General features: G+C 37.3%; 1 protein-coding gene across 3 annotated transcripts in view; it reads right to left on the reverse strand.

Annotated features, from left to right (window-relative positions):
• nadk2 (NAD kinase 2, mitochondrial) overlaps positions 1-14,391 on the reverse strand; it is a 38,773-nt gene that overhangs the window by 8,998 nt on the left and 15,384 nt on the right. For 2 of the 3 annotated variants that reach the window (XM_039750532.1, XM_039750533.1), the window contains exons 3-7: positions 13,161-13,249; positions 8,697-8,778; positions 7,870-7,953; positions 6,695-6,813; positions 3,562-3,649 (exon numbers count right to left, since the gene is read on the reverse strand). In XM_039750532.1, coding sequence (XP_039606466.1) covers positions 3,562-3,649; positions 6,695-6,813; positions 7,870-7,953; positions 8,697-8,778; positions 13,161-13,249 — 462 coding nt within the window. Of the gene's footprint in view, positions 1-3,561; positions 3,650-6,694; positions 6,814-7,869; positions 7,954-8,696; positions 8,779-12,326; positions 13,125-13,160; positions 13,250-14,391 lie in introns of those variants that run through there. The other variant, XM_039750534.1, reaches the window with a different exon arrangement.

Genomic DNA, 14,391 nt, shown 5'->3' on the forward strand with positions numbered 1-14,391 from the left:
AAATTCTCTGGTTTGATGAGACAAAGATTGAACTCTTTGATGTGAATGCCAGGCGTCACATTTGGAGGAAACCAGGCATCGCTCATCACCACGCCAGTACCATCCCTACAGTGAAGTATGGGGGTGACAGCATCATGCTATGGAGATGTTTTTTAGCGGGAGGAACAGGGAGACTAGTCAGGATAAAGGAAAAGATGACTGCAGAAATGTACAGAGACATCCTGGATGAAAACCTGCTCCAGAGCGCTCTTGACCTCAGACTTGGGTGACGGTTCATCTTTCAGCAGGACAATGACCCTAAGCAAACAGCCAAGATACCAAAGGAGTGGCTTCAGGGCAACTCTGTGAATGTCCTTGAGTGGCCCAGTCAGAGCCCAGACTTGAATCCGATTGAACATCTCTGGAGAGATCTTAAAATGGCTGTGCACCGACGCTTCACATCAAACCTGATGGAGCTTGAGAGGTGCTGCAAAGAGGATTGGGCGAAACTGGCCAAGGATAGGTGTGCCAAGCTTGTGGCATCATATTCAAAAAGACTTGAGGCTGTAATTGCTGCCAAAGGTGCATCGACAAAATATTAAGCAAGGCTGTGAATACTTATGTACATGTGATTTCTCAGTTTTTTTATTTTTAATAAATTTGCAAAAACTTCAAGTAAACTTTTTTCACGTTGTCATTATGGGGTGTTGTGTGTAGAATTCTGAGAAAAAAAATGAATTTAATCCATTTTGGAATAACAAAATGTGGAAAAAGGGATGCGCTGTAGCATTTTACCTACTGCTCTTCTCTTTAAATGTGCTGCCGCTGCCACCACCACTGCTACCGCCAAACCTGCCACCATCCTATGCCACTAAACTTAAATCTGCCTTAGAGTTGGTGATCAGCATGAGTTCAAGCGCGTGCAGAAGGAACTCCAAGTCCAGCTCAGGGCGGCGAAGTAGCAGTACAGGAGAAAGCTGGAGCAGAACTTGCAGAATAACAGCATGAAGGAAGTGTGGGATGGGATGAAGATCATCACTGGCTGCAGCTCGAAGCCAGGTGCCACCATCGAGAGAGCAAAACAATTGAACAACTTCTTTAACAGGTTTGACCACCCTAATCCACTCTCACCTCGGAGTACTTCTTCCTCCAACCATCCTTCTGCTGATACCAGCATAGGTGAGACATCCCCACACACAATTACACAGCACAGGTGAGCAGAGAGCTGAGGAGACTTCGTGCCAGCAAAACAGCAGGTCCAGATGGTGTATCGCCACGACTGATGAAAGCCTTTGCGTTGGAACTGGGGAGTCCTCTACAGCGCATCTTCAACCTGAGCCTGGAACAGGGGAGAGTCCCGAGGCTTTGGAAAACATCCTGTATCACCCCAGTCCCAAAGGTATCACATTGTAGTGAGCTGAATGACTTCCGGCCTGTTGCTCTGACGTCACATGTGATAAAGACCATGGAGCAGTTGCTGCTTCACCACCTGAGGCCACAGGCCTGCCACACCCTTGACCCTCTGCAGTTCGCATACCAGGAGAAGGTGGCAGACCGAGAAAGATTTCGGATAGACAGAAGCGACGAATGGTGAGAACAGTCAGAGTCAACCCACAGACCAGCACCAAAGACCTACATCATCATCTTGCAGCAGATGGAGTCATGTGCATCGTTCAACCATTCGGCACACTTTACACAAGGAGATGCTGTATGCGAGAGTGATGCAGGGGAAGCCTTTTCTCTGCCCACAGCACAAACAGAGCCGCTTGAGGTATGCTCAAGCACATTTGGACAAGCCAGCTTCATTTTGGAATAAGGTGCTGTGGACTGATGAAACTAAAATTGAGTTATTTGGGCATAACAAGGGGCGTTATGCATGGAGGAGAAAGAACACAGCATTCCAAGAAAAACAGCTGCTACCTACAGTAAAATATGGTGCTGGTTCCATCATGCTGTGGGGCTGTGTGGCCAGTGCAGGGACTGGGAATCTTGTCAAAGTTGAGGGACGCATGGATTCCACTCAGTATCAGCAGATTCTGGAGACCAATGTCCAGGAATCAGTGACAAAGCTGAAGCTGCGCCGGGGCTGGATCTTTCAACAAGACAAAGACCCGAAACACTGCTAAAAATCCACTAAGGCATTCATGCAGAGGAACAAGTACAACGTTCTGGAATGGCCATCTCAGTCCCCAGACCTGAATATAATTGAGGAATGGTCCAAAATACCTTTAACCACAATCCAGACTCTCATTGGAACCTACAGGAAGCGTTTAGAGGCTGTAATTTCTGCAAAAGGTGGATCTACTAAATATTGATTTCATTTCTTTTTTGTGGTGCCCAAATTTATGCACCTGCCTGATTTTGTTTGAACAATTATTGCACACTTTCTGTAAATTCAATAAACTTCATTTCACTTCTCAAATATCACTGTGTGTGTCTCCTATATGATATATTTAACTGACATTTTTTATCGTAACAACCAACGATTTATACAGGAAAATAATGACTATTAACAAGGTTGCCCAAACTTTTGCATCTACTCCAATCAATAATATAACCAAACTATTTTCTGTATTTCAAGAATAAATGCACATGTTAGGTTGACTGGTGTTTCCAAAATGACCTCAGTGTGAGTGTCAGTTTGTGAGAGATCTCTGCAATCGGAATGGCACCCAGTCCAGGGATCTCTGCTGCCTTGTGCTCAGCGTAAGCTTCACTCCCATGAACCTTAAATGGATTAAGTGGGTTTGACAATGTTAGTATTAACAAGTTTGCATTTGTTATGTAACAAAAGAAGCTAACCATGGTAACAAAAATGTGCTTCTGTACAGTATTTTCTACTATGTACACTGCATTTGAGTTGAACTATACAAACAGAGAACATCCTCTATTTTCTATTTAATAAAAACAGAACCTCAGAACCTTCCATCTATGATGGCAAGCTCAGGTACTTTGAGTGTCAAAGAGAAGGGCTTTGACCATCACCTGGAAGTAGAATGTGATTCCAGCAACAAAAAGTCCACGATACTCTTAAACCCTTGTGCCTTCAAAGAACCCATATGTGTCCAGTGCATGCATCCAACGTTCAGCTCTGTCCTAATCATGGAACCCCAAACAGGACAAAGTAAAGCCTTTACACATTAGCTTAATGCCACATAATGAATTGTGCTCTTCTTAAATAGCATATGATAAAAAGCTCAACTGGTAAGATAAACTGTGTAAAACAGACAACAGACAAAAACCATGTGTCAAACCAACAAGAGTGTCCTCTACTAGGTCACAGACAACAGAAGTCCACAGAACATGTTTAATGTAAGAACCATCACATGAAAGCTGTAAAATCTTTTTTATTAGGGCTTAAAAAAGTGAATTCTGTATTATATTTGTCTCATCTGTCTTGCCCTGTTTTTTTGTTTACATACAAAGCAATTACTGTATTTCTGTAATTCTTGTAACCAATATATTAAAAAAAGGAAAATAAAAATGTATGTCTTAGTATTAATTACGTACAAAGGTAAGTTAATTAAAGGTTTCACCACAACTTACACGGGTATTTTACTATACTGCATATTTAACTTTTACCTTGAAGACAGCGACTCTCCAATGAAGACCTCATTTAATGCTCTTACTGGCAAAAGATATGGTCCAGATACACTTCCAGTTTCAGTGTCTGCAAAGATAACAGTACAAGGGAGTTAAATTCCTTTCAAACAGTAGTTATAACTAAAAATGAAATACTAAAGAGAAAAGGCATGCATGTCTGTGTTCTTCAAAACACAATGCTACACACTAAACTTGCACTAAATTCTTCTTTTGGGACCTTACAGAAGGTTTATAAGAAAATGATCAGAATATCATTCATTAAGTAGATTTAAAGAGAACACACTCATTAGCACATTCCCACATTCACTTATTAAAGCCCATTTTAGACTTACTAATTAATGCTCATTTATTTGAAAACTAAACATGTTCATCGTAAAGTTCTGGCTAGGAATGAAGCACTATTTAGGGTCAAAAAATATTATGTTGAGATGATCAGATTCAGCTTGTCTATAAATTAACTGCAATTAATATACAGTGTTTTTAAAATACTCCTTTTCAATTTAAGGCTTGAACTCTTGCTGCAGTATAGACATATTCTTTGTTACATATTAGAAAGGATGCCTGTGAAACTAAAAAGCTTAAAAATATTGAAGGATGTTTTATTTTTCAGACATTTAAGTAAATTGTTTTATTTTGATACTTTTTTATAAGGCACTTAGCATGGATTTGTGTGGGTGTGTTTTTTGGTAATTTGAATTATTAACACATCAATCTACCAACAAATGACTACAAAGTTGTATATTAAGCACATACTGATCAACAAAAAAAAGTAAATAGAGGGGAAGACCAGAGTACATTCCCTACCGACAGCTACAGACATTGTACAATATTCAGGAGCCCAACAATGCACAATGCTATTAGTAACTGTTATCCACTATCAAAAATAGACAGACTCCAAACCCATAATGATTACAAAAAAAGCTACTTACATTGTACAATCAACATAGCAAAAGTATTAGACAACCACATACACTTGGTATTATGTGTAATATCCCTGGAGCTTGAAAATTTCTCCTGTTAAGGGCAGCAGTAAGTACCTTTCCATCGTGTTTTCAAACTTGCAAACTTTAAACTGACACTCCTTTAAAAGATTTTCTATTGCATTAGAACCCCTCACTGGGTCCATTATTCCTAAAATGTGCAGTTCATATCTTAAATTTTGAAATTATGTATACAATGTTACACTACAGTCATACAATAAGAAGAGACAATAATAATAAAGCCAACACATATGTAGTATTTCTACAAAATTGTAAGTAATGTCAGTTGAACATGCAATTTTTACATATTACTATCATTTAATACAGGGCTCAAAATTCTTTTTTATTTAAATTTAATACAAGGAGGTATTTCAGACTCTGGGGAGGTGGTTGAAATTGTGCTTTGGGAAGATGAAAAACCCACAGTTTAAAAAGCTCTTTGATATTAATATTTCAGGCATTTTAAATGTCATAATGTATTATGGCTACAGTAGTATATCAAATTTTGAGTAGATAAATTATTTGAAGGACTGGCTGATAAGTTAGTTATTTCAGCTACTGTAACTTTACGTACATTTTTCATATAGCAAATTCCACTCATATTTGGCCAAAAACACTGACTTGCCTAAGAATAATGCAAAAGATTTAGAGAATATTAAAAAATATATGCTAATACTTTTTTTATCCATACGGTAATGTTTTTCATGTCAGAGCATGAAAGACAGTTCATCAATCACCATAAAGTTGTGTCAATGTTATTAATTTCAGAAGTTTGAGATATCTGTTAAAACACAGTTAATCTATTTTTAGCTCAGGTGCCACAGTAGTGCACACTGATTAGTACTGTCAATTTACATATCCAACATACTAGGTTCAAATCCAGCACCTGATTATCTGTATGAAGTTTCCATGTTCTCGCAGTTTCTGTTTTTCTTCCTTGTATCCCACTTTGGTTAAATGGCCTCAGTGTAATTGTGAGTAGACCCTGTGATGGACTGGTACCCTTATCCAGGTCCTTTTCCTGCACTATGCCCATTACTGCCAGGATAGGCTCTTGCTCCCTACTCCTCTGATTTGGAATGGTGTCGAGAATAACTATGTCCATTATTGTTTACCCTGTGAAAATATTTGCATTTCTAAATATACATTTCCAAAAACCCATAAGAGAATTTAAAAGTGAATTTTGGTAGCCTAGGAAAAGACCTAATTTTTCTGATAAAATATCTTTATTTTTCACAGTTAGAAGTGGCAGGATTCTACAGCTGATTATTTGTAATCTGTGTGTGTAACTAATGTCTACTTTTCAGATATAGGTTAAAAGGCAGTCAGCACCTATAAACATTTTTAAAGATGTCATAATTGTGTGTTTCTTTAAATTTCTCAATACAGCCATGAATTGTTAACTGTTGGTTTGTCAAATACAAAAAGAATGAACCTGAACAAGAATTCACCAAAACAGTCCAGGTTTCTGAATTTCTGTATTATTGGAGCACAAAAATATACCGTAGCCTGTATAAAGAGCTGTGTAAACAAAGGACATTGCATACTCCATGTCCTCGACTTCTACTGTACACTTAACGCAACTCTGCAGAATTCTACTGCAGAATTTCGCAGCTGCAAGTTCTGGTCAGGAGAAATGTGACATCTTATACATAATACTTTAAGAAAAAATTAAACATCGAAAAAAAAAAAAATCAAACCCTAAGTAACAAATGTGACAATTATAAAATAGTGGTTTACAAAATGATGTTGACTATTCTTGCAGCAAGTAAAAATGAGTGCTTACCAAATAAATATATGTATTGAAATTCACACATTAAAAATTAGCAGTTGTAGGAATTAACTTTTGCGGTGGGCTGGTGCCCTGCCCAGGTTTGTTTCCTGCCTTGCGTCCTGTGCTGGCTGGGACTGGCTCCAGCAGACCCCCCGTGACCCTGTAGTTAGGATATATCAGGTTGGATAATGGATGGATGGATGGGAATTAACTTAATTCTTATGTCAAATTTCATGCCCTGCCAATGTACATTTTTTTAAAAACAGACCTACACCTATAGTTTATTTTGAAAGGAAAAAAGCAAACTGCCTCAAAATCCTTGAGAAATATTCTTTTAGCTGGCAGAATGCATTTGTACCAGTTCTGTGAGCCCTGATATGCTGGTCCAGACTCAGCTGTTGTTCGTGCAAGTCTACAGGAGTGAGATTGATTCCGGTTCCTTCCAAGTATATTCGGATTCTGTGCCGCCACTGCCACCTTATAAGTAACATTTTGGGAGAAAACATCAGTGGAAAGGAAAAAGTTACAATGAGAAATAAAAACAAGAAATTCAGCTATTTAAACACAAAGTAAAATTCCAGGGTAGTTTTGCAGGTTTAAAGAGAAATTAAGTTTAATTATTAGCACTCCAAGGTTTTAAAAAAAAAACTTTTTTCATTAAATAATTAATGGAAGAAACAAAAATACAATTCCACCCATTTTTAACAATTTAAATGAAAAAATCCTTCCCTGATCACCCACCTCCCAGCTTGTCTCTGTGAAAAAAGATCACAAAAAGCTATCATAAAGCAATCATGCCCGCACAACCTGGGGTTAAAATGCAGCACATATACAATCCAGAACAGGAAAGGGAAAAGATGCAAACAGAAAAAGGAAGGTTACACAAACAGACGGTCCTTTTTTTGCCACACTCCTACAGGCCCATTTGCACCAGAGACTGTCATGTCTGAATGCAGGAGCAAGAGGATCCTTTGTGTAGTTTCAGTAGAAGTAAGTTGGGAAATTTACAGAAGTTATAAGGCTCAGGATGATGGACATTCCAGTATTTTTGGTAGGGGGTACTGAATGCAACTAAAAAGGCCAGAAGGACAATTCATGTAACAGTACGTGTAAGGCTGCCAACAGCTTCATAGTGGTAGACAGGGAGCCAGAGAAATTAAGAGGGTAGGGAAAAAAGTGGAGAAGGCAATGGAACACTTTAGGCCTTAAAGATTGATGTAAGTTGAAGACAGAAGAAAATGAAGCAGGCTGGAACAGAAATTATGAACCTTAATGATTAAAACCTTCCAAACCCTGAATATTTTTTTTTATGTCCCATTTGGGCTACTTTTTACAAATAAAAGCAAAACCAATAAATATATTCCTAAACTTTATAATTCAAAATCTCACTTGTTTAATTACTTTTCTCAGTCCAACCAAATATGATTAATACATGACCACTTCTTTTTGAAATGCAATAAATTGATAGTACTCTTTATTGTGGTGTTTGTAAATCATTAAGAATAAATGCACATGGGAAAAACAAATACTTACCTGAACCTTCCTTGTTCAAGTTTCTGTAGAGCTTCAGGGAAAGAGTTTGTGTAATGCATTGGCAAACACAAGTGTCCCTCTGACCTACAAAAACAACAAAATACTACTGACAAAATTATTGGTATATCCAATTAAACATAATATAGTGGTTTTCAAAGAAAACACCATATAAACTCAAACTAAAAAGTATACTACAGAGAAACTCTAAAGAGTCTAATAAAAGTCAGTCATCTAGTAGTTCATGAAACTCAACTGAAAATAGCATTAAATTAATAAGAAACAGAGTCAACATTGATAATTACAGATGTGACTAGTTAAAATACAACAAGGAACAAACTGTTTTTTAAAGTGTGATATGAAATGTAAAATCTGATGGGGCAAGTGTTCCAGTATTGATTAACCATTTTAAAAATATATAATATTTATGAATATTTTTCAAAATGCAGGTCATAAAATGTGTTCCTCACAATTTTAGATTAAAAAAACAATACACAGTATAAGAGATTTAAAGACTAGAACCTGGCAATCTGGGTATAAACAGACTAAATTTAGCTTAGCATTCACATCATAATCAGCCAAGTAATAGAGCATTTGTGCTTATGTAGTCTTACTTGTACTTTTAGAGCAAAACAGAGTCATTAAATCACTTGGACAAGGTAAACAAGAATAATGCATTTTATACTGTACATTGCCTCTCTTTGGGGTAAGGTGGCTTGGAATATAAAACATCAAAAGTTTCCTAAAATATGAGTTGCCTATAGGATTATGTTAAGTGTTTGCAAACATGTTTTAGAGGTAAAACAAATAATCATTTTAAAAGTCATTACCTTTCAGGATCAGTATTGACTCCAACAACTGGTTTTAGCCGGTCAAGAACTTTACTGGCAACAAGTAACATTGTGCCATCCCCTGTAATATAAATAAATGTCTTTGCACACCATGTTCTTTCTGTGTTTACTGAAATCTTTACAGAACTACAGAAACAGGTCATTTTTTTCCAAGACTTCCTGCACAATCCCACAAATAAATCATCTTTTATTTGTTTCAAAGTATGATATGCACTTGCAAATACTGTCTTCTCATTGCATTTTAAATCATCATTTAAATAAGTTCCATTTTAAGTTCTAATTTTAATTCCAATACTCCTGCTTTTAACTTGATATTTTCACACTCTTATTTATTAGTACTCTTATTTGTTAATTCAGGCACACAGAGCAAACATTTTCTTTAAGAGACTTTTACACTCATGTGACTTGGAAATTTAACTTTTAGATAATGTCCAGTTGGAATAAAACCACACCAGGAGCCCAGTGAATAAGGAGTTCATGCATTAGTAGCGAAAATAAGCATTTTTAGTGCTTTATATTCTAAGGCATTAATTACATACTGTACAAGAAGGATGCCCAAATACCTCAAACACAGAAAAATAAACAATTTTTTAAGGGAATTTAACTATTATGAATTAGAAAAGCTTTCTGTAATCAACTGGTGCTATGGCCTCTTTTTCTCTTGCATGTTCTTTACAAAAGCTGGCCACTAGATTACAGGATACACAGTGGGCAGCATATCCATTTTACAGAGTTGCTCACTGCGTTGGAGTATAATGACTATATCCTAGGAAATAACAAAACTTAGACACACACACACATTTATTCTAATTTAGGACATGTTTTTATTTCCAAAAAAATATACATTTTCTAAAGTAACAAATTTGTGGATTTCTAAACTCTAATTCATTTTTTGGGCACAAGTACAAATACTGTACTTAGCTTGAAGGCAGTGGCACAGCAGATGACAAATCATTTGCAATTAGTGACAGCAGAAAAGTACAAAGAGATCATTTATAAACAAAAAAAGGGGGTGTGGGTGATTTGGAACAGTGTCATAAATCATATAACCAAATTAGTTAAATGCATAGAAAGCAATACTGCTTTGAAAAGGAAATGCCTAATAAGAAAAAATTAACTAAAAGATCCATCATAAGGATTCTAAAATCCAATATTGCATATTTGCTCTGAAATGGTTTGTGCCAATTTTGACAGAAGTTTTGAGACATTTTTTTTTTGTTCTATCATAACATTAGCTTAAAAAAAATAGTACAGAAGCAGAATTTTTAGAATAACTGCAGATTTTTTGCACAATTAATATGACTGTAAGAAAGTTCTTCTTGACTTTTTTTTTTTAAATGGGGCATGTGAGCTAAACTGTAGCTTTCCTTCTTCCAAAACATTCAGCTACATAAATATGCAAGTCAAAAGTTATATCTGTGCTGGAATATCTGTGATAACATCTTCTGATGGACATTCAGTCTAGAACGGAAGCGAGTTAGGCCCTATCTTGCTTGTGTAGCTTTAATATACAGGATTTTTATTAGGGTATATACACACACTTTAGCTGTGGTACCCAGCTTTGCCTGAGAAATGTCATGAGACTATGTTATAGTGACATCTCTTAATCGGATATAGCGGAAGTAATATGTAACCAGATATTTTTCTGTATACAATATTTGAAGGGTGTTTATCAAAGACTAATATTATTGTCAGGCCCTGCTAAGCAATTTTATGTTGAACACATGCCTTGGATAAAGGTCAGTCAAATAATAATTGCATTTTGTTGATAATCAGTGCAAAACACAGGAAAAGTGTGTTGTTTTGAATTGAAATGGAAAATCATTTAAGTGTTTCTTATTGTGTTCTTCATCAGTTGTATGTTGTATTTTTTTTGTCATAGCCATAAGCAAAGTTCTAACATGTTTTACTTTAACTAATCACACGCAGTAAAGATATTGACAGTCTGTGCACATGTAGGCCACCCAAGTAATGAACTGAAGGTTTGTACTTTTGAGGATGCTGTGTGTAGTGGTTGAAGTGGAAGAAAATAACTGCAGGTACTATGTTTTGGAGGCTTCTTAAATGATCAGGAGACCCCTTGTGAAGCCTGCAAAGGCAAATGTTTATGCAAAGAATGTGGGAGAGCAGTCGGTTGTGGGGGGTGTATCCCCATTCTAAGTAAGCAGATTCACATGTAAATGTAAATTTGAAGGACTGGGTAGGGGTCCCTTGTTAAGGTATGTAGATGCAAATATGTTCAACAATAAAATAATGCCATCTGTACCCGAAGATGCCTCTTCTGCATCTACTTTTATCTCCCTGCCTTTTGGTTTCTGCCGAAGCTGAACCACAGGCACTGGAGTTTTAAGCATTCAGCACCCATTGAACTTCTCCCAACTGCTCTTTTCATTTCATATCTCACTGTATATGGCAAATGAGATCACGTCTGTGTTTTCCTGAGCAGGACACCTCTTTGTCTTCAATGACTTGAATCACCCAGATATTGGCCTCCTTTTTGACGAGCAAAGGGCAGCACACTTACTTTGATTTAGATGAGTGCACTGCCAAAAATTAACTACCCCTCAAACAGGAAATCCCGGCCCAATACGGGCAAATCTCTAGATTACTGTTACAATTGTTTAGGGAATGGAGGTTCAATTTGGAGAGAGCTAAAAGGGCCTAAGCATTCAAACGTTAGGGTGCTGGCCGAGGGCCAGGGAGAATACCGTGAAGCAGATCATCGAGATGGTCGCATGCGACTATCTTGTCTACACTCACCCGGAACATTTAGTTCAGCCAATGCACCAACATTTCAGTGCCAATATGCAAGGGGTCATTGAGACCATGGAGCACCATCAGAACACCATATAACCCAAGAACCCAGACAACCAAGCACATGGGATGTAAAAACCAAGAACGTTCACCAGCCACCCTGATATGTTGTGAGTGTAGGGAAATGGGGCACATTGTCTCCAACTTGTCCAACTGGAGCTTGCGCTTCAGGACACTGCACCACACCTACTTTCACAGCAGCAGCTTTGGTAATCATATGCTCCTAGCTTCCTTTTAAAGAGAATAGTGAAAAAAATTATTTTCTGAGGTTTTCACAAAATGCTGTTGCCCCAGTAAATGTTTAGCCAACCACGGAATCCATACCACATGAAATCTTTTTGAGATTGGTAAAGAACTGTTATACCAGGTGCCACAGCACCAAGCAGAACAATGGCACCAACTCCTTGTTCCCCAGCCTTATTGGTTAGAAGTCGGTGAGCTCATGTAGGCCTGCTGTGTGCTAACCTGGGATCTCAAAAGAACTTTGAGCATAGCAAAGCCCACTTCTACTGGCTCAGCATAAATAAGGAGGTGCATCATACTTGTGCTTTGTGTCCTGACTGCCAATTAACTCAAATTTCCTGATGGGGGTTTGAATGCCCCTCATTCCCTTGCCATTGATTGACATTTTCTTCAAGAAGATGGCAGTAGACATAGTGGGTCTACTCAAACTCTCAGCAAGTGGGCACAAATATATATATATTAGTGACAGTAGACTACGCCTCTCCGTATGCAGAGGGCATTACGAGTGGCTAATTCTAAGACTGTGATACGAGAACTAGTAAGGGTCCTTACATGGGTAGTTATGCTCAAGTAGGTCCTGACAGACCAGGACATGCCCTTCACATCGAGAACTTTTAGGGAAGCTACTAAACTCCTCTGCACCTCGTGTCTCAAGATGACAGTCTCCCATCCCCAGACTCTATTTATCTATTACACTTAATTAGAAAGAAAGAAAAAAAAATTCAGATAAATCTTAAATAGTGGAAATGTATTTTTAGAATTTCGGCAGGCACCACAGTCAATGAATAATCAATTACAGGAGACAAAATAGAGTAGTACATTATCTGTCCTTATCTCCGGCAGTTTCCTTTTGAAATTGCATGGACAGTTTGGCCATCAACCCATAATTGAGATTACAGTGTTTTATATTTTAAATATTTTGTGCCAACATACACAAATGAGCATTTAAACTTCTGTATAGTACAAATGTTCAACCTTTCCATGTCATTAGAACAACAGGAAAAACAGTACCCCTGATATGCTCTACATTTCTATTTTTTCTTTTTTATCTGTTGCAGGCAATATTTTTAGGTCCTGATACTTGTCAACATTATGCTTAAAATACAGTATAATTACTTTTTTTCTCACACCTCTCAATTTGTCTTCATTTTAAACTCAAATTGATATCAATATTATGGGAATGAGATAAAGTTAGTTATCTCTTTTTTAGTTTCTAGTTAATTTTACTACAATTAAGAAAACAGATGCAATCAAGGAGTCTCTATCAAAAGATAAACGAAATGGATAAAAATTTACAAAATGAATTCATGCTTGTCCACTAAAAGCTGTAAATGCAGTAGGAATAACTTCAGTGATTATAAAGAATACATATAAATAATGACTTGCCACCAGCTGATACAATCGCATCGGCCCATCGAACAGTTTCTTCATTATAGTCTCGCCTCTTGAGAAGTCGAACTTCAATCCCTTTATCTCTGTATTAAATAAAGTACATAAATCCTACTAAATGTTTATGTATTTTATTGAAACATTCAAATAAAAAATAGTGCAGAAATACTAACAAAAGCAATGTTTAACTGCACAGTTACCTATGTACTGATTAAAGGTGGAGAGAAAGACAGCAACGCTATTTCTGTTTTATCCCTTATACCTCAATAACCCTTAAGTGACAACACAATACGCTTCATAGCTGTATTACTTGGCAATAATATGAAATCTATGTCAAAGTTATCATATGTACAACTAGCAAAATACCCGCGCTTCACAGCGGAGAAGTAGTATGTAAAAGAAGTAATGAAAAAGAAAAGGAAACATTTTAATAATAACGTAACATGATTGACATTGTCATGAGTGTTGCGGTCACATATATATATATATATATATATATATATATATATATATATATATATATATACTGCTCAAAAGAATTAAATAAACACTTTTAATCAGAGTATAGCATAAAGTCAATGAAACTTATGGGATATTAATCTGGTCAGTTAAGTAGCAGAGGGGTTGTTAATCAGTTTCAGCTGCTGTGGTGTTAATGAAATTAACAACAGATGCACTAGAGGGCAACAATGAGATGACCCCCAAAACAGGAATGGTTTAACAGGTGGAGGCCACTGACATTTTCCTCATCTCCTCATCTTTTCTGACTGTTTCTTCACTAGTTTTGCATTTGGCTACAGTCAGTGTCACTACTGGTAGCATGAGGCGATACCTGGACCCTACAGAGGTTGCACAGGTAGTCCAACTTCTCCAGGATGGCACATCAATACGTGTCATTGCCAGAAGGTTTGCTGTGTCTCCTGCACAGTCTCAAGGGCATGGAGGAGATTCTAGGAGACAAGCAGTTACTCTAGGAGAGCTGGAGAGGGCCATAGAAGGTCCATAACCCATCAGCAGGACCAGTATCTGCTCCTTTGGGCAAGGAGGAACAGGATGAGCACTGCCAGAGCCCTACAAAATGACCTCCAGCAGGCCACTGGTGTGAATGTCTCTGACCAAACAACCAGAAAGACTTCATGAGGGTGACCCAAGGGCCCCATGTCCTCTAATGGGCCCTGAGCTCACTGCCATTGGCATTCACCATAGAATACCAGAATTGGCAGATGCA

Source organism: Polypterus senegalus, chromosome 4 (assembly GCF_016835505.1).
Source record: "Polypterus senegalus isolate Bchr_013 chromosome 4, ASM1683550v1, whole genome shotgun sequence".
Classification (NCBI taxonomy): Eukaryota; Metazoa; Chordata; class Cladistia; order Polypteriformes; family Polypteridae; genus Polypterus; species Polypterus senegalus.